At 38.2% G+C, this 20,625-nt stretch overlaps 1 protein-coding gene across 3 annotated transcripts in view; it reads left to right on the forward strand.

The window, feature by feature from the left end:
• Positions 1-17,920, forward strand: part of prickle1a (prickle homolog 1a) — a 51,404-nt gene extending 33,484 nt beyond the window's left edge. Inside the window, exons 1-8 of one of the 3 annotated variants that reach the window (XM_039760897.1) lie at positions 1,658-1,672; positions 7,221-7,386; positions 10,162-10,275; positions 12,083-12,220; positions 12,896-13,099; positions 14,255-14,441; positions 14,533-15,396; positions 16,214-17,920. In XM_039760897.1, coding sequence (XP_039616831.1) covers positions 7,267-7,386; positions 10,162-10,275; positions 12,083-12,220; positions 12,896-13,099; positions 14,255-14,441; positions 14,533-15,396; positions 16,214-17,094 — 2,508 coding nt within the window. In that variant the 5' untranslated portion in view covers positions 1,658-1,672; positions 7,221-7,266 and the 3' untranslated portion in view covers positions 17,095-17,920. Of the gene's footprint in view, positions 1-1,657; positions 1,673-2,432; positions 2,448-7,220; positions 7,387-10,161; positions 10,276-12,082; positions 12,221-12,895; positions 13,100-14,254; positions 14,442-14,532; positions 15,397-16,213 lie in introns of those variants that run through there. The other 2 variants (XM_039760896.1, XM_039760895.1) reach the window with 2 other exon arrangements.
• The last annotated feature ends 2,705 nt before the right edge of the window (positions 17,921-20,625 follow it).

The raw sequence follows: 20,625 nt of genomic DNA on the forward strand, positions 1-20,625 counted from the left end.
GTCAGACAAGTGTGACCTGGTGGTGGACAAGAAGCATTAAGGACATAAACTACGTTTCAATGTATAATATGCAGATGTCTTTGTTTAAAACAAAATCTGTATATTTCTGTGCAAAATAAATACAATAGTGTACCCACGATTGCATTCCTCCTTTTTGTTTTGCCACAACTTGTTCCCTTTTGGCATTGTACCACAACCGCTCAGTGCCATTACAGACAAGACACATAAGTGACGTATTAGAAGAACTAAAAGTCAAATTTCTATACCCTTGTACTGCTAAGGCCTCTGGGACTGGAGCTATGATTTCACCTTAACACGCTTGTATAGATGCACTGATTAGCTGGTCACCTCCTGAGTTTACCACCCATTATGAAGTACATGCCACTTTTGACACCATTGTAAATAGAGATTGGGTTTTCCCTTCACACCTACCTTGGTTTATCCCTTCACCTAGTATTGAAGGCCAGTTCCTTACCCTGTCGACCCATGTGCTAACTAACTAACTAACTAACTGAAGAAGAATATTTGTAGCCCAGGTGGTTATTTTATTTAGCGAATAGACTTGTTTTAAGAATGCTCAATATGCATTTCCTTGTTTAAATGTGCCATTCTTGGCTTCTGCCACTTCCATGAGCATTGCAACTAAGACTGGTCTCACTCTTAGCACCTGCTACAGTATGTCCCAAACCTGGGATCAAACCCAGCTGTCATGCAATCTACCCAACTGCAGACTGGACACAAGTGTGCTAATCTATTGAACTAAAAAAAAAAAAAATGAAGCTTTTGCAGCTTAGTATTGTTAAAATAGATATCCTATTCAATTCTGGAATATACAGAGTTAAAGCCTGACTTTATTGCAGAATTTACAAGTAGGTGGTTTTCGTTTAATATTGTTTAAGTCTTTGTTAATGATCTCATGTGGGTTTAGTGGTCGGCTGATGGTACATGTTAGAATGTTGTTTTGGTTTTGAGATGAATAAGTGGTGGTCCTGGAATAATTTCAAATGACCAAAGCTGGAATGGGTTACTTTTTAGTCTTTCAACAGCTGTCAGGGATAAGTGGGTGGTTTTCCCATTTTGAAAGATAATCCTTTTATCTGCAATTTCTTGTTTCTCTATCAGATAATCTGGTAATTAGGAAAAACAACATGCTTTATTCAGAAAGGGTTAAGCTGCTTGAAAGTAGGCTCTTTGTTAAGGGTCCTATAATACAGATACATTTGTAATATGATACGTTGTATCTGTCTGGCTTTTGTACTATAAACAATGAATAATTAGAGGAAAAAAAGTCTTTTGGCCGCTTTTTATTTTTGGGCTTGTTTTTGTTTTGCTTTGCTTCTGCCCCTCCTAGTACTGTTACAGTGAAGCAAGCAATCCCGCAAGTATAAGGTTTTTTGGGCTGGCTGCTGGAATGAATTCTAGGGATTCATATGTTAATGATCTCTTCAAATTCACAGGAGTCTTGTTAAACTATTCTGGGACAATAGTATAGACTTGCTGACATCATTGTTAACTGGGGAAGTAGGAGATGATTTTTAGCAGCAAGCTCTTCAGGCATTCATTCAAGCATTTGTAAGGAGGAAGAGAGTGTGTATGAAAGTCTCTGGAGGAGTTTATCACTGGATGTGCCTTTGGAGCAGTGGCTGATTAGCAGAAGAACTAGAGAAATGAGGTAATGCTACATACATTGCAATGTTATTTATCTGTAGGTGGCAAAAGTTTACTTTTTTTATTTTATAATGCTGTATGTCAAAATGTGTATCTGCTTTGAGACAGATGAACATTGACATCTGCAGGCATAGCTACATATGTAAAGTTATTTTGTTCAGAATTGATGCAGTTTTGCTGTGCCTCATGTCATTCTTCCAGAGTAGGCATAATGCAGCAGCACAGTTAAAAGCTTTGCTGTTTACATTTTTTTTTTTTCATTTGTATGTTTGAATGAATTAAGGGAGGAAAGGACAGCCGTATTCTTTGGATCTTTTGTGATGGAATTAGCTGCAAGCTTTGACTTAGGCGCTTTTGGGAGGGGAAAAAATCTTTCCTGGAATTGCACCCTTGTGTGTCTCCGGGACTCCTGTTGTGTATTGAAGTGCGGCTGGGGAGGGCATTTCTCTTTTGCTGCACAGAGGGAGTGGTCAGGGTTCACTGCATGGGCTAGAGGTGACGGAAGTCGCCAGTGCTGGTAGCCATCTGGGTTTGCCGTTCTTCTCAGTGGAGTGTTTGTACAGGCTGCCCTGTAAGTGCTGGGGGTGTTCTGACAGCTTGAATATGGCACTAAACTTGAAGCAAGGATAAAGCACACACAGGCTGCTGCCTGGATAGACATGTCTTGTGCATTTGTTGAGTTAAAACAGGGAAACCTGTACACTGGAGACGACAATTCAGACATCATGCACTTTCTCCCATGAGATAGAGCTTTGGTGAAGAAAGACATAGTAATAAAGGTAAGAGCTCATTGTGTGCTAAATTAAGTTTTATACCAGATTAACCTTTTCTTCAGTTTTCTCTATAACAATTAATTGAAATGTCTCTGAATTTGCTTTAGGTAGTCTGACTGTCTCATACCATAATACTGAATATAAAGTTGTTTATCCCTTACAACGCTTAAATCGAAACTGCTCTAGATGAGCAACAGCTTGAATTCTCAGTTGTTCTGAATCACACCAAAAGAAACACACACTGTCCACAAGGAGGGAATTGCACTTTAAGTCTCACAGGTATAGATGTCAGTCGAGAATTTTGGAAGACTTTCACATGTTTATTTAGAATATAAATATCATTACCGTATGTAGCAAGAGCATCCATTCTGGCTTAAGATAAATTAAAAGTTCATTTTACATTAACTAAAATAGCTCCTAATAAATTTTTTATACAGTAATTGTAAATGGTCAGACTGGGTTAACCTCCTCTGTCGGCTGTGTCCTTGAAAATTAATTTCTTGGATGTGGGATTTCTTTGTCAGTGCCAGAAAGTGATGAAATGAGACACTGAATATACTGGAGTGTAATTATGCTACTGTGTTTAAGTGTAGAATATATAACAAAATAAATAATTGTAACTGCGTAAATAGATTGTGGAGAATGGTCAAATGAGGCCTTCTCCAAGGGGACCCTATGAACGAAGTCTTTAAAAAATATACATAGCATGATAAAAAACTTCAGATCCTTGCTCATTAGTCCCTTTTATGTCTCTCTCTGTGGTATGTTTTAGAGGTAAAAGAGTGAGACAGCTACAGCACGCTGAGGTGGCCCGAGCTGACCCTTTTGTCTGCTTTAATTAGCTCTGGGTTTCGTTCCAGGTATATTTGATGTCACTTGCTGTGCACCATAAAACCAAGTTGCTGTTAGAAGTTTTATTACAGTAGCCGGGGGAGGAGGAGCTAGTGTAGGTTGTAAATGTTAGATACACAGCGGGCATATAAAGGTTTTGGCCTAATAGCGGAAATCGTTCAGGATTTGTTGCATGGTTGTTTTTTAATTAACTTGAATTGTTATACTGATAGACATGCTGCTTGTTGAATTGAATAATACCTTGCTCATGCCGGACATTTAATTTAACAGAGGTTTAAAAGAGGTTCACACCTATGACTTCAACTTTATACTAAATCAAATGAACAAAAGTTGTAAAGTAATCCAATGTTAAAGAGGTTTTGTTTCATATCCTATAGCACTCTACAGCAAATGAAGGACAAGGCCCTTTAAATGAAAGCTGTTCTTCTGGTTTGTCTGTATCTGAAGTAAGAACAATAAATAAGCAATTTTTATGCTGGTGTACATGACTTTAAGAACCTAATTAAAGAACTGTTTGCAATATGCACAAAGTTTTACATTTTTCAGTTATTGAAGGTCCACTTGCCAACCCAAAATCCTGACAAAAATTAGTACATTGAAATAAGGAGGGTAATACTAAAAAAAAAAAAATAATAAAGTAATCAACCTATATTAGTTGTAGTCCAGATACTTGCCCCGGCTAATTATGGTCTTTGCAACTTATTTTTGAATTGTCCTCTCCTTGGAGCATTTATGCTACTGAATTGTTGGTCAGCTGCTCCTACATCAAGCTGCTTTGGGTTGTGGAGCTTTATGTGATATGCATCTTGTATTCCCTAAAGTCCTGTTAACAAGTGGTGTTACAAAGAGAAGCTGTTAAACAGTTTACCCCATAAGACACCACTGAGCAGCAGGGGGTCATCAGAGAGGTGTGGCACTCGTGAGTAGCTGGTTGCAGAATCCATGACCTCAAAAAAAAAAAAAGGACGTGTGGTCATTTTACAAGTTTTAAGATCAATACAAATGGAGTAGTGACTCGAGGATATTTAGGTTTCTTAGGGATATCTCTCTAATCCTGATCTAATCTTTCAAAGACCTAATGGGTCTAGTTCAGGAAAGGCCAGTAATTATATACTCCTGTTTATCAGGATTGAAAGGATGAATAATCCTGTTACTTTGCAATTTCCTTTTTAAGTACTTGAATCATGAGCAGAATCTTGATTTGTAAGGCTTTTTATAGCGGTGGTTAAGTTAAATTCTCAATATTACCTGTGTGTATATTGTGAGCAAGATGTTATGTCACTTTTTGGTTATTCTTTTGTTAGGCAAATGAAATGAAAATGGTCAACGGGCAGAGACCAGTGGCTTTGTCAATAATGTCTACTTTTGATATGGTTACTACTAGTTTGCCCCTTCAAGCATTACTAAAGAGTCAGAGAAAAGCCATTGTATACATTACACAATCATACAAATACATGCAGAAGGCACTTCAAAAGTCCACCAAGTGTGAGCTCAGCAAAATAAGACTGGTGAATTTTATTTTAGAAGCTTTGTCATCAAAGTTAACAGAGAGGCTTTATCTGATTAGTTTTCTCAGCTGTTGGGGTTACCTTCTGTGCTTTGCTGACCACTACACACAGCTTTTTCTTTTTGTGAAGACTCTTACTGAATGCTTGTTGTGGCTTTTTGAGGAATGGGTGCAACTGTAAAAGCATACATCTTTTCAAGGTCTGCCATGTGCCAAAGTATAGTCAACTGTTTGAGATGCAGTTTGTTGCAAAATTTTATAGATACTTACGAGCTTAAAATTTTTCTGCAAGTTAAACTGACCAGAATAACAAAGTACAGCACAGATAAAAAAAAAAAATGTAAGCGTAAAGAGTTTTCTTTGAATATTTGAACTGCTAGTTCTTAAGGCAGGCTTTGGGTTCTGCTAGAGCTTCATAACAGTCGTGCCATCTCTGTCCATTGAAAACTGGTGTAAATGAAAACATTTTATTTCCTATGCAGTGTTTCCAGTTTTACTCTTAAAGTTTGGTTGGCTGTGATAGAACTTTGTTCAGTCGAACAGTTTTTTCAAAGATATGGGAGAAAACGTATCACCAAACAAACATCGAAACTGCCAATTATTTTATTCTTATAATGGTATTTTACAACGATGGTGATGGCCTCTAATCATTTCATTTGGAAAGTCCTTCTGGCGCTGGCAGATGAGAACAAAGCTGGAAACTGAAGAAGGGATCTTACAAGTGCTGATTCTACATCAATTTTGAAAGCACACAAATGATGTAAAGTTAAATTCCTAACCTTTATCAAAGCAAACGAAGGCCTAATTCTCATCTTCATATACTCGTAGCAAATTTGTTTTTTTTTTGTAACACTTTCATTTAGGTACTGCACAAATGCCTCCATTACTCATTTGCCATTATGTAACCCGACCTTAACATTCACTTTGTGGGGTATTCATAACACTTACAGAGCATCAGTAACGTGTTTATTCATCTCTGCAGTGTGACCTACAAGCAGAACTTCACTTTGGAGTGGTCTGACATGGCTTAACGGAGACGCAGTTCTCTTGATATGATGTATTTAGTGTAAGACCTGTGAACACTTCACATTAACAAGTCATTTAGCCATCTTGACAATATGCCATACTGCACAGAGATGAATAACCTGTCTACTGGTGTTTTGAAAATGCTATGAAGACCAGAAGAAGCCTTTGGCAAGGCCATATACCATTAAAAGTGTTAATGAGTAATAGATGCATTTTTGCCAGAGCTAAACTATTACATTGTTTTCAATTGCTTCTTTAAGGCTCTATACTGTCATCTTTATTGTTGTGAAGCATTTAAGTTTGTAAACTTTTACAATGATGCTCTGTGTAAAGGGTGATATATAAAAAGAGTTTTTACTCACTACTTAATAGAGGATGAGCATTTCAAATAGTTCTGTATTTGGATGGCCTACATTAGGAGGATTTTTAGTACTCTGAAAAAGAGAAATTATTTAATTTATTTTAAAGGGCTGGAAGGACTTCACCCAGGACATGTGATGAGATGCAGTTTCATGAAAAAGTATCTCTGCTTCTCTAAATTTGGATGTCAGTAAGTTAGCTGTCTCCAGTGTATCTTGTGTAAAGTGGGATTCACTATTGGTGCCTCTGACGATTCAGTCAAACCTGCAAATCTGAATATTTCAGGCATAAGAACTGTTGTGGCATCCTTCTCTTTTGGAGGAAACAACGCCACTTGCAATTCAGTTTTCATCAACTGCTAAATGCAAGTATGTTGTTTTTGTTTAAAAAAAAAAAAAAGTTTTTTCAAACTGTTCTTTTTGTATACTCAAAATAACATTTTTTTTAAATTAAAGTTTAAGGGCAGATCTTTAAATAATTATTCCTACCCAAGCCTACAATATAGTGTGCTTATTTTTGGATTTCTTTGATGGGCTCTATAGGTAGTGTTGTGGAGGGTAGATGTTTAAACAAATTACTTTTTGCTAGCACATTTAATTAAATTTAATCTGAACAAACACAAGAATTAACTGAAACCATGAGTGGTGATTAGTGCTTTAGTTTGGAGAGTTACAAAAGTAACTGGAATGCTTGATATTGCCTCTTACAGTTCTCGTGGGAAGAAACTGGAGCCACAAGTTTCAAAAAAGTGCAGTGTAGCAGAAAAAATACAATATTAAAAAAGAAAAAAAAGCAATAAAACTTTAGCACAGTCTACCATAAGTACCAAAATATCTGTATATAAAGATTTCCATAAGAGAGGTGATACAACTGTGTTACCTGTTGTTGTCCTAAATAAAATGAAAACTGTCCAACTTGGCTATTTTGTTCACAGAAAAGAAAGGATATTGAATTTTGAGAGTATGGAACTGCATTTCTTTGCCAACTTTTTTTCAGCCTCGAAAGGTAAAATGTCAATTCCTTTTCTTTCTTAGGTAGGATTAACATTTGAAGAAACTGAAAAAAGAAGAGGTTTCTAAAATGGACCAGAAAGTAAGCAAACTCACACTTGGATTCCAGCGTAGCTCAACATCTGATGATGATTCTGGATGCGCCATGGAAGAATATGCTTGGGTTCCCCCAGGGCTCCGACCAGAACAGGTAAATAGGGAGAACATACAGTATCTGTGGCATCAGTTTTGAAATTTAGTTTCATATTATAATAACAGTTGATTGTTTTATTAATTGGCCAGTAATGCCATCTCCCTGACCGGTCACATGCTTGTAGTAACTGTAGGGATGAAGTACTTGCTGCAGTACAAAAATAGTAGTAAATTTCTCAATTATGAACACTCGGCCAATATTAATTGCAGAATTTGGGTGCTCATTAATATAAATATAACTCTCATAAAGAGTTCAAAGAAAGCTAAATGAAGGAAAGCTTGTGACGAAACCAAAAATATTTTTTCACAAATTTGTCCAAAACCTACTAACTTTTATTAACTTTATAATCACATTTATCCTGTTCAGTTAGAGAAATCAATTCCAGAGTTAAGTGATAACTTGTCTTCTAATCAGCATTCAGATAGATTTTTCTGAAATTTAACTGAACATTATTTTACTAAATCAAGTGTTTAAGAAATGAACTGCCAAACTCATCAGCTGAAAGTAAGCCTGGTTCATCACAGGCACATGCTGTGACTCGTCCTCAGCCTTGGAATAAACCCTGGCCAAAGCATTTATGGCCCTGCTGTGGACCAAAGTGCTCATCTTTAGCCCAAATGGCTACTATCAGCATCTGCAAAATTGATGGTGCCACAGCATCTTTGCATGTTTGCATATGGAACTCCTGATTTGTTGATGCATCATTCCCAAATCATACATTTGTGTAACTTTTCTGCCAGTAATGAAATCTCTGGACAAGCGTGTAAACTTTCATTCTTTGAGCAGGTGGGTCTATTTTTATATAGCTTTCCTCTGTAGCACCAGGTACTTTGCTGGTTTTACTGCTACTGTTACTATTGATGTGCGGAAACAGCGTGGTTAACCCAAATGTTAAGCAGCTGGAATTCCACACTTTTGTCTTAATAAGAAAAGAGAAATTGATGTTTAGAATGGGTCGGGTTAATGAAAAACCTTCCAGTTCTGTGGCTGGTAACATCTGCGTTTAGTTACGTAGACGCAGCTGTTGCCAAAATTAGTATTTATTAGGTGTTGGGTGGTGGACACCATAATTAATGAGACCTTGACTTCTCTGTAGCTACTCTGTGCGAGATCTGTCATCAGAGTTTGAAAGCATGCATTTTTAACATCCTGCTTCTACTCAATTAGTAAAAGACAGCACCGTTTTCAAAAGCCTAATGATTTGCGGTAACAATATTTCACAAACCAGCTTTTCACTTCAAAGGGGAAAATTAAGTGTTGATATACAAAGAAAGCCTTTCCAAACACAGCACTATGCTACATTATTTTATATACACTGCTTGTCGGAAGCGTAAAGACAGTGTTGAGCTTTTCCCAATAGAAGTAGCACACCTGTATTTATTTAGTTTCGTAATAATTCTGTGTACCATACAACACCATGCAGCTCCTTTTCTTCCTCATGCTGCATTTCATACCTTTTGCAGATTGCACTGGAAATTAAGTTACTTAAGAAGTCTTGTGCTACTGTGTTCTTAATTAATGGAGGTCCATGATACTATTTTGGGTGCAGTGTTAATTTATTTTTCACAAAAATTGACCCCTGAGAAATGATCATCAGATGTTTGCAGTAGTCTAAATTGTTGCTAGCAGAAAGCTTTGACAAAATATATTTTAAAAACCAAACATGTTGAGTGAGTAAACTGTTCTTATAGGAGAAAAGGCCTCCTTTTTAATTTAAATAGTTCATACTTATTAGTAAATGGATGCTGTCAAGCAGTGCTAACATGAAAATAGCTAAAAATGATTTTGTAAAGAACTTTTTTTTTTTTTTATATATATTATTTGACTCTGTAACAAGAATGTGCTCTCCTTTGTAATCTCCAGCTTATTTTCCACCAATTTTCTTGCCGCGCGATATTTAACAACAGGAACTTTTCCTCTATAGTCTTATTCCAGCCTGCAAATAATTATTAGTAATTATTTGCCGTTGCCTTTCATAGATAAGCGGTTTGCCTCAGGCAAAAGGCTTGTGCTGCAGTAAATTATTTGTTCATTTAGAGCTTGCAAAAAAGCATGAACTTGTGTCTGGGTGGTGTGGCGTCTGTTGCAATGAAGGGATCACTTGTGGCTGTTTCCCAGAGAAATTTGTTATAAGGGGGTAAATAAGCCCCACCTCCTTAGAAATGCAAATGGAGACAGCAGAGGTTGATGGGAGGGATGGTCAAAATCCACAGGAGATCACTAAAACTCTGCACATGGCTTTTTGTCTTTGCAATGTGTAAAATGCGCAGAGCAAATTTAATGTGTTTATAGGGGCTGTATTCTGGCTTGCTTCACACACAATGTGTGATAATTGTAGTTCAAAATGTGGAATTTCGGCGGCCTTGTTGACCATCCTGAGAGGTGGGTGTAGTTGATGGCAGCATTAAATGTGCATAATTTATGATACCCCTAATTGTGAGTGTTAATTGCATTCCAGAAGATGTGCTTAACAGCTGGGCGCTAGTTACACTAGGAGGCATTATACTGACCTCTGATCCCTTGGAGACTAAATATGACACATATTGACCATGTGCTCCCTGCTTATTGTGGTATCATGTGGTTTGAATTAACTCTTTGCTTACAGTTAATATATTTTAATTGGGATGCTAGTCTTGACAAAATTATTAAACTTTTGCTCATTTGCAAGTTTGCTCAAATATATAAAATGATTTTACAATTACTAATAATGGTTGTAAACTGCTTTTTAAAGGAAAAAAAAATCACTGTTGATCTTTGCTTATTTAAATACAGGTGCAGCTTTACTTTTCCTGTCTACCTGAGGATAAGGTTCCTTACATTAACAGCCCTGGAGAGAAATATCGTATCAAGCAACTGTTATATCAACTGCCTCCTCATGATAATGAGGTAAGAATAAAACAAGTTTAAGTGCAGGTCAGCAAATTAGTATGGATATTATATATATATATTTATCGATTAGTTATATTCTTAAAAAAATAACTTGGAGAGCAGATAATAGCAGGCCACCTTTAGGTATAGCCATAAAACATGAAATCCAGCTACTCACATACATTGTATTTACCATAGAGTTTTTTATTCTCCATAATAACCCCTTTGGACTGTGACACATTTTGCTGTATTACATTATGAAAATATTATGCATTTCAGTAGGATATTTAGTCTCTGATCAACACAAACAACATACAGTGTTTATGTGAAAATGAAACTCTGCAGCTCCTTTTAAATTATTTGCGAGTAACATAAACATAAACACAGGATGGAGCAGCCCAGAAACTGTGTGGCATTTACATGGAGTCCACTTGGGTTTTCATACATTTTCCAGTTTTCTAGATGAGATGTGCAGTTTAGGTTAATTGTTAACTCTAAATTATGAGTGACTGCTTTAGTTTCTCAAATTATCTATTGTGGACTTTATGGTGAATGGGTAATGCCTTGGAAGTTTCCCTTTATCTTTTCAATAACTAACCAATCTTTATTATATTTAGTATCATTAGGAAGATGCAACACCACTGGGTGATATATAGGAGAGACAAATAAAAATATACCACCACATAGACAAACTCATCATTGCAGTAAAAATTAAAATAAGTAAAAGCTAAAACCAATAACAATAAGAATTTAAGAATAAGTCTGGATACCAAAATTAGAACATTGCAGAAAGATACAGGGTGGCTGATCAACCACTTGTTTCATTTATTGTTCTGTTGACATATTTTATAGAATTCAATTGTTTCAACTTTAACACAGCATAATTAAATAATATTAAATTAATATCTTAAACTAAGTTTTCTTACTTGAAAAAAACACTAAATGGAAATAATATTTTTACAAGAACTCCTATGCAAGACATGTTTCTTTAAGACATTTGTTCTGGTTTTGTCTGAACAGTTTTTGTGTTAGTAAACCTGCTTCAACTCTCCTTGCATTTTGTACCTTTTTCTTTTGTTTTTACCAAGGGCAGTTATAGTGTGAGCAGTTTGTACCTTGCGGTATTACAAATAACATTGGGAATTGGGAAACATGCAAGTTTGATGTGGAGATCCAGAAGGGGCATCACTGCCTGTAGTGATCTATCACTACATTATAAACTGGAGACAGTGGTATCATGACTCTGCTGATCAGTGACAAATACCAGTTTAATGAACATTTAACAAAGCAGAGTGTGGCACTGCGACATAGCTCACAAAAATAATCTTGCCTAAACTTGGATTTGTGTATCTGTTGGGGTCTTTTCATTGGGGACACTTTTATTAGTAGCATTGAAGTAAACAGCAGCTTTTTCTTGAGCCAGTAATTTCTTCATTAACCTTGGTAAGTCACATTAGAGGCAGCTTAACTGATGAGGTCTAATGCCATTTGTCAGTAGTGACTTTGGATATGAAAGAGGGGAGAAAGGTGAATACCATAGCGGTTTTTTCCTTCCTTTCTGCTGCTTTCATTCACACAGTCCTTCAACACTGCCTCCATTTAGGTTTGTGACTTTAAAATGAACAAGCAGGTCTTGTACATATTTGGAAAGCTTGTTGTAAAATCAAATCCTGAAAAGCCAGCGGCAGCTGGCACCTGTGAAACTGAAAAAGTTTAAAAGCTTCACTTTTGAGAAGTTTCTTTGTAAAATCTAAACACTGCAAGCACATACTGTTGCCTAATATTTTACAAATGCCAAAAGTAAAGCCTAGAATTTTCCCTCTAGGTGAGATATTGCCAGGCCCTCAGTGAAGAGGAGAAAAAGGAGTTACAGATGTTCAGCACACAACGCAAGAAAGAAGCGCTAGGAAGAGGCACAATTAAACTCCTGCCTCGGACGCTAATGCATTCAGTTTGTAACCAGGTATGTACAAGTGCTTTTCTAATTATAGAAGCTACTTGCAAAAATGTCTTTGAAAATCTTTGGCTTTATTTATACCATTTATATAACCTTCAGATACCCTAGACTAAAACATACCTGAAGTGGACATTCAGAAATCTGCCAAAGTGAATCCGAATCTGTTATGTTTGGTTTATTTACTGAATTTTACAGCTCATTTTAGATACATTTTCCACTATAGTCCTGCCCATCTCACTCTAAATAGATTCTTAATGTGTAATGAAACTTTGTTTCAAAGTTCATTTTGATGAGTTCACTAGGCTCAAGGAATTTTATGCTGAGTTAGTTATATGATCAAATCTTTTCTTTTATTAGGTTAGAAAGATTACTTTAATTCTCTAACATGATAGAAAAATAAGCATGAAGCAATATAAAGACTCATTTTGGTTCCAGTACTAATCCAAACTGTAAATAGCAAGATTATATTTACAGGATAAGCCCCCAGTGCCTCTTAAACATGTCTGTTTCTGAAATAAACCTTCAGATAGCATTACACGTCGGTCTTAAAAAAAAAAAATATCATTAGGTCATTAAGTTTCAAAGTGAAATGTGTTCCTACACTAAAAGGAAAGTTTGAAGGACTGCTAGAAGGTGTTGGTCTAATGCCTCTCTTTCTCTCTTTCTTTTCTTGTTTTGTAGTGCGGAGAAAACATTAATGGTGGTGAAATCGCTGTGTTTGCCTCTAGAGCTGGTCCTGGAGTCTGCTGGCACCCAGCATGCTTCTCTTGCTCCACTTGTAACGAGCTGCTGGTTGACCTCATCTATTTCTATCAGGACGGAAAGATTCACTGTGGGAGACATCATGCTGAACTGCTGAAACCCCGCTGCTCAGCATGTGATGAAGTAAGATCAACTGGGTCAACAGTAGCCAGTAACTGACAAGGGCCACAAGTTGTGTTTAATTGAAACGTAACCCTCTGTTATTTTTAACCAAAATAGAATTTTCACTTTAAAGAGACAGTGACGCAGCAGTTGCATATTTTTATGATTTCATTACAATTAATAAATTACAAGGGCAGAGAGTAAGTACTTCATCTTATTCAAATCAGATCAGATACCTTCTCCCATATCAACCTAGAGAGCAGAAAAAACAAAATGAAATACAATGTATAATCGTTCAAAGATACTAAGTGGTTCGGCCTCTTCAGTTTATTGAGGAAAAACATTGATAAAGCCATTTCTAAAAAAAAACAAAACACACTGTTGTCCAGTATGTGCAAAATGTGGTCAATCGTGAGTCAAACTACCCACAGTGTATTCCGGCTGAGCCAATAACTGTGCGCGACGTCATCAAGCACCTGCTTCATTGGTTCACATGCTTTGCCAACATGTCCAGTCTCTTGTATATCAGACTGCCTTGACTTCACAATCTCTGCACCCTCTTATGGTTGTAACACCAGTGTCTGCTTAATGAGAAATCTGTTGTGTCAATATATGCTGCGCTGTTAGTACTCTGTCTTGTCTTGTTCAACTGTTAATTTAGTATGGCTAGAAAATAATAATAATTAAAATCTTAGAAAATAGCTAAAGTAATAGTAAAATAGGGTAGCAATTTAAGTTACCATAATAAAGTTTTAAGTTTGATATCAAAATCACATTAAAAAAAAATAAATAAAGAATACATCTAATGTGTCTTTGAGGACAGTGATGTTTTACAAGTGAGTATAATTAAAGCAGGCTAAGCAATCTCTACCTTTTTAGTGTGTTCATTTCCATCTGAAACAGTGAGAGATGTTGACGTGAACATGTGACTGCCTAGAAATGTTAAATGCAAGTGGTGTGTGGTTAACTGTGAGAATGCAATATGAAGTCCGTGCTAATGTGGTATCAGAAGAACTTCATATTTGGAGGCTGATGTTGTAATGTTTTGCTGAAAATCAATATGTCACATCCCACCATTTTTCCATTTGAGTGTGCCAAGTATAATATTCAAGCAATTGCTTTTCCAATTGATTATTCTAGCAAGTATTTTACACCAAGTAATGTGTTCTGGTTTAGATAATCTTTGCTGATGAATGCACAGAGGCCGAGGGCCGCCACTGGCACATGAAGCACTTCTGCTGTTTTGAGTGTGAGACTGTTCTTGGTGGACAGAGGTACATCATGAAGGATGGACGACCATATTGCTGTGGCTGCTTTGAATCGCTGTATGCCGAATACTGTGAGGTCTGTGGGGAGCATATCGGTAAGTTGCCGTGATTTGTGTGCCTTTTCAAATGTTTGGATTGAAGAGTTACCTCCCTCCCTAAACTTTGCCTTGTTTTCTGTTTGAACAGGGGTTGACCACGCACAGATGACATACGATGGGCTGCACTGGCATGCGACTGAAACCTGTTTCTGTTGCTCTCAATGCAAAACATCCTTGTTGGGATGTCCATTCTTACCTAAACAAGGAAGGATTTATTGTTCCAAAGCTTGCAGTCTTGGTGAAGACATTCATGCTTCAGATTCATCCGATTCAGCTTTTCAGTCTGCACGTTCAAGGGAATCTAGGCGAAGTGTGCGAATGGGGAAGAGTAGTAGATCAGCAGATCAATGCAGACAGTCCTTGCTCTTCTCCCCAGCTGTGAATTATAAATTTCCTGTATTTTCTGGAAATGCTGATGATACCTTATCTCGTAAACTGGAGGATCTAAATATCTCCAGGCAGGAAGCAAATTTTTCTGATCATTTTTGGAAAAATAGAGAGGAGCAAGAAGCTCCAGAGGACCCAGAGGAATGGGCAGAACACGAAGACTATATGACTCAATTACTACTTAAATTTGGCGATCGCGCCCTGTTCCAGCAGCCCGAGAGCACTAGGCAGATGGATACTTGGATGTCTGAAAATGGGGGTGAGATGAAACCAGAGTCAAAAAGTAACGGGCATAATCAAAGCTTGGCTAGCAAGAAATATCAATCTGATATGTACTGGACCCAGTCCCAAGATGGATTAGGAGATTCTGCTTATGGCAGTCACCCTGGGCCTGCAAGTAGCCGAAAAATCCAAGAGCTAGAGATGGACCATGGTGCCACAAGCTTTAAACGTGACCAGAAACAGTGGTACGATGGCTCTTTAGAGTGCATTACAGATGAACTGAAGCAGCCAGAACGCAGTATTGGAGACTCCATGGATTCCTTGGCTCTGTCAAACATTACTGGTAAGAGATGTATATTTATTGCAGTAGAAGGTTAGCAGTATCATTTTGTATTTATAGAGCAGAGTCCTCGATTAATAGAGTATAATGCTACACCAAAATGTTTTTTTTGCTAAATTTTAGGGCCATTGCAAGTACCACATCAGTACATTGTTTACACTGGCACAGTGTAGGTATATGTGCTTTATGACGTCCAGAGTTGGTTCCTCCCTTGCACCTACTACTGCTGGGATAGCCTCTGGGTCTGTAACCTTGACCCAGGTTTCATAATGGAAAGATGGATGGATTATGTTGCAAATGGACAAATATTAAGGACGCTTTCTTCAGCTCATTTTCTGTTCTGGCATTTGTACCTTTAGTCCTGACATGCAGTATGTATTTTGATTTGCTCTGAGCTGAAAGAATTGCTAGTTATCAAGGTAGAAAATAAAAGTTTGATATGGGTATAGAAGAGTTAGCTTCCAAAGTGGTGGTCTTTTTTTTAATTACGTTTCTAGTCCATTTTGTATGCAAATGTGGAAAAGAACATTTTACCTGAAAAGCCAATGAAAATGAGTACATGAAGTCATCCAACACCTGTTGTTATTGTGGCAGCAAACGCTTGTTAAAACCCAAACTTAAACGTCCTAGAGGGGAAACATCGTAATCCTAGCAATGACTCTGACTTGTACACCTGTTATGTAATGGTGACTTCAGAAGTGAATTCAGCATAAATAATATAAAAGAAGGCTGGACTATTATATGCAGAGTAGGGGTTTGTAATGGTGGAGGGGAACCGATCTAAAGTACATTCTTACGTATTCATGTGTTTTATTTCCAGGGGCATCGGCTGATGGAGAAAACAAGCAAAGGCCTTCTTTATACTCTTTACAAAACTTCCAGGAACTCGATACTGAAGATTGTGAGAAAATCAGTAACATGGGGACCCTTAACTCATCGATGCTACACAGGAGCACAAACTCACTAAAGAGCCTAACATCTGAACTGGAGAATGAAGACTTGGCGTTAGCCGAGGAAAAGCCCAAGCCCATTCACTTGCCCGCACTTCGAAGGTCAAAATCGCAGTCAAGACCTCAGCAAGTGAAGTTTTCTGACGACGTGATAGATAACGGACATTATAACGAAATAGAGGTTCGGCAGCCTCCAATGAGCGAGAGGACACGCCGAAGAGTTTATCATTTTGACGAGCAAAGTCAGCGTCCACACAATCATCGCAGCCATCACCATCGCAGAAGAAGCCGCAAGTCCCGTTCTGACAATGCTCTGCACCTGGCTACTGATAGGAGACCATGTGCAAAGGAAAGGTCCCGAATGTATATCCCAGATGACTATGACAAGTTGGTGCAAACAAAGTGCCCTCCAGGTACGCAGCCATATTTGCCCAATCAGGAACTGTATGGACCATATTCCCATGCCACAACTGACTATGCATTCCCGAACCAAGTGGTGGACAAATTTCTTGGACTTTATGGTGATGAAGACTCTTGGTGCTCCACTTGTTCATCCTCTTCCTCGGACTCGGAGGAAGAAGGGTACTTTCTTGGACAGCCAATACCACAACCGAGGCAGCAGAGGTACCGCTATTACACAGACGACCTTTCCAGTCCAGCCCAGGTGCTTCCTTCAGCACTGTTTCCAACCAGAACAGCCAAATCCAAAAAGAAAAAAGGCCACAAGGGCAAAAACTGCATTATTTCTTAGCTAGGTGATGAAGGAATATGGGGTTTCTCCAAAAACTGATTTTTATTTTATTTTTTTTTTTTTTTTAACTGTTTCTTTGTATTTATATTGCCATTTCAGCTGCCTCAATATGGGTATTGTGACTTAATTATTTAATTTCAAACTAAGTAGATTTAAGAGGTGTCCACTGTGCAAATTGTTTACAGTCTGCTTGTATTTCAGGCCAACACGGTTTATCATGTAACCCATTTCTCCACCAATCACAGCTCAGTGCATAACTGACAACTGAAAGACGTGCAATTGTGAGCCGTTCAATTATTAATCAGTCGTAACGTTCATGCAGCGCGTCTAAAACTGCAGTATTTAGCATTGTTCAACGAGATATATTTAACTTGGTATTTAGTGAGTAATAGTAATTGTAATTTAACAGTGCAAATATTAATGTACATATTGTAAAGTTAAAATTTTAACTGATATTTTTATATCCCTGAGTTGCAAAAGACATTTCTATGTTTTGTTTGTATGAAACTGAATTAATAGCAGGATCAAACTGTGCTTTCTTTTAATTGCTGCCCTTTTGTTAATCAGGGTTTTTAAAAATTGCAGAATATGTTGACAGGAAAAATGTTTTCATGTTTAAAAGTATTTACTATGTTTCACTTACTGGTATCCTGTCCATTCAGGGCTTTGTGTGGTGGGTATATATTGACATCCCGTCACAATGTGGCCTTGTGAAATGACACGGTTTATTAATGGGTCAGGCATAGTAAGCAACCAGACACATGTAATCTGTATAAATGTAAAAACTGGAACCTAAGGCTAATAAAAGCAGATATTGTGCTAGCCAGTCGGCGTGCGAGCCTGAGCGCTCGGTGTTCATTGTCTCCTGTGAACGTAAACAGCCTGCTGCACACGCCTCGTATGCGTTGGCAGAGGTTCTCTTAGGAAAGAATTGACGCAAAAAACACAAAAGCCTGTGCCTATATTTAGCAGGGATAAACCAAACAAGGTGGGGATGTGAAGTACACACAGTCAAAACTTGACTCTTCTATTAATAACTTGAGATTTGGGTATGTATCAACGTTCAGCTTTGGAGTGCTGCTTTTAAAATTGAACAGATCACAGCTTTGGAGGGGTCAGCATGGCTTCCTCTTGCACCCCATCACTGTGTTTCCTATGGACCGAGTACGAGTCGGGACTTCTGGTTGACTGGCACACTGCCTTGTACTCCGTGCTGCTGGGATTAGCTCCAGTCACCATGTGTGGAATTTGGTGCGTTTGAGAATGACAAGGAATGCTAAATACACCATGAATATGAGTTACGTTTGTTAGTATTTAATTTGAATACATAGCCTGCGGGAGCCAAGGAGAGGGCTCACATGCACTGATACATCACCTACACACCTTCTGTCTTTGAGCTCCTTCTGCAGTAAATGCCCTTTTATATTTGGCACGTTCACGTCGCCACAAGTTGGTGACAACACAGTCCGGTGTGCATCATTTGTGCTTGCACTAGACAGGAAATCATGAGTGACGTCTGCACCTATTAAATCCAACATTAAGTTAGTGTGCACAGACAGATTCATGGTGAGAAATCACACAGACCCTGGGCAAGTACAAGTTTGTGCAAGTGGAAATGGAAATATCTGCAGGATTGATATGTAAAGGCAAAGAACAAACTTTTCTGCTACTGCGCAGTGTCATGCATTGAATGCTTGAACTAGAAACAGAGCAGGGTGTGCATCTTGTGTGTGACCGCATCTGCCACGACCTGTGCCCGAGTAGCAGTGGGTCTTTAACTGGATTTTTTATTTTGTACCTACACCATGTCAAATCTCTGCTAAAACCAGTTGTGTGTGGGCTGCCCTAGAAAGAGCCTGAACCATCTTAACTGACACTGGCATTGGCACATTTAGTTTTGGTGTACAATCATCCATGTTACTTGGCACTAAATCAACGCACTTGTGTGCAAAAATAAATAAGTTTGAAGAGCACAAATGTGTTTTATGTGGCTGCTGTGATGGGCATGGGGGGTGTGTGCTGACACTGGGAGGACCCAGTTAAATGAATGAAAGACACTGCTGGGTTGAGGGCTCTGGGCGGGTGTCTGTGGATCCTTGACTTTGTAACGGAGACAGGCGCCCTCTTGAGCTGCTCTCTTGGACAGAATTGTAACAGACATGGAAAAGTACACTTGAAAGGCTCAGGAATTCTCAGGAACGTAATTCTTTTGTTTAAACAAGTGTATCGATCTCCAGTGCCTAAAGCATGAATGGGGATTTTTTTTTTTTACATTGTCTTTCATATTATAGCTTAATGTTATTTGTTAGGAAGGTGGGCTGATGTTACACTGCATAGAAATTGTCAGTTTTTATTAGTAAGGCTAGTAGCAAAAGTATTTTTGTTAATCATCCTGGTTAAAGAAAAAGTCTTTGATATGATGCATTAGGTTTTAAAACTAGGCAGGAGCCTTCATTTTAAAGTGCGCTCTTCGGCCATTTAGAAATCTTTGTAGAAGTGTCGAGTTTTCACCTGGGACTTAGTGTTTTTAATAATCTGTACAATTCAATTAAGAGGAGTGCACGCGTATCTCTCTGTCACCCAATGTCCTTTCATTGGGCTGACCTATGACATTTCATACAATGTGTAGTTTTGGTTAACAACTAACTTTAGCCACCCTGGTCTGTTCATCGTATCATCCTGCTCCTCTTTTATTGCCACAGTGGAGGTGTAGCTCTCTGTGACTTCCAACCCCTCCTGTATCTGCCAGCCTCCTTCCTTATTGCACATGCCCAATCCGCCTATTGCTCTCTACCACACCCTTCTGTTTCTTTCTTCTCCTCCTGTCAACTTCATTATCTATTACTCTCCTTAGCACTCTGTGGTCTTCATACATGTCGTCCAGCCCACTGGCACCTTCTCTCCTTCATCTTCCACTGTATCCCTTTAAACGCCTCCCTAATATGTCATCATTTGTGCTTGATCCACTCTCTTAACCCCACACTTCCATCGCAGCCCTTTCATCTTCTGAATTTCCATTCTTACTCCTTGTTTGCATCTTACAACTTTACTGCTTTCACTTCTACTTTGTATGATGTTATTTCTTCTTGTTTGGCTAACCTTTTGTCACAGGAGTATGCTACCCAGTTTTCACCACTTGCTTGCCATCCCATTGAATCGCTCATCCTAACTCTTAAATGCTTCACATCTTACTCATCTGCTGTCTCTCCACTATAGTTGCAGAACATGTTTTAGAGTTTTTGATCTGCTTATCTTTATTATTCCATGCCCTTCTGTCCACTTCTTAATCCCATTTCAAGTCCTCCCTTGTACCATTTAGAGTCACTGTCATCTGCAGAAAGTACTGACCACAGCTCCTCTAATATTAGTATAAGCAGTAACCGTGACATAATCCCACTCTCTGATTTCTGCCCCCTTGCTTTAGCACATAGATGTTTCTTAAGTCCTCTGCACTGATCAGCTCCTTCTCAAATCCAAACAGATCTCTTCATCTGGCCCTCTTGCCACAGGCTTTCTCAAGGTCAGCCAGAG

This window comes from Polypterus senegalus, chromosome 8 (genome assembly GCF_016835505.1).
Source record: "Polypterus senegalus isolate Bchr_013 chromosome 8, ASM1683550v1, whole genome shotgun sequence".
Taxonomy (NCBI): Eukaryota; Metazoa; Chordata; class Cladistia; order Polypteriformes; family Polypteridae; genus Polypterus; species Polypterus senegalus.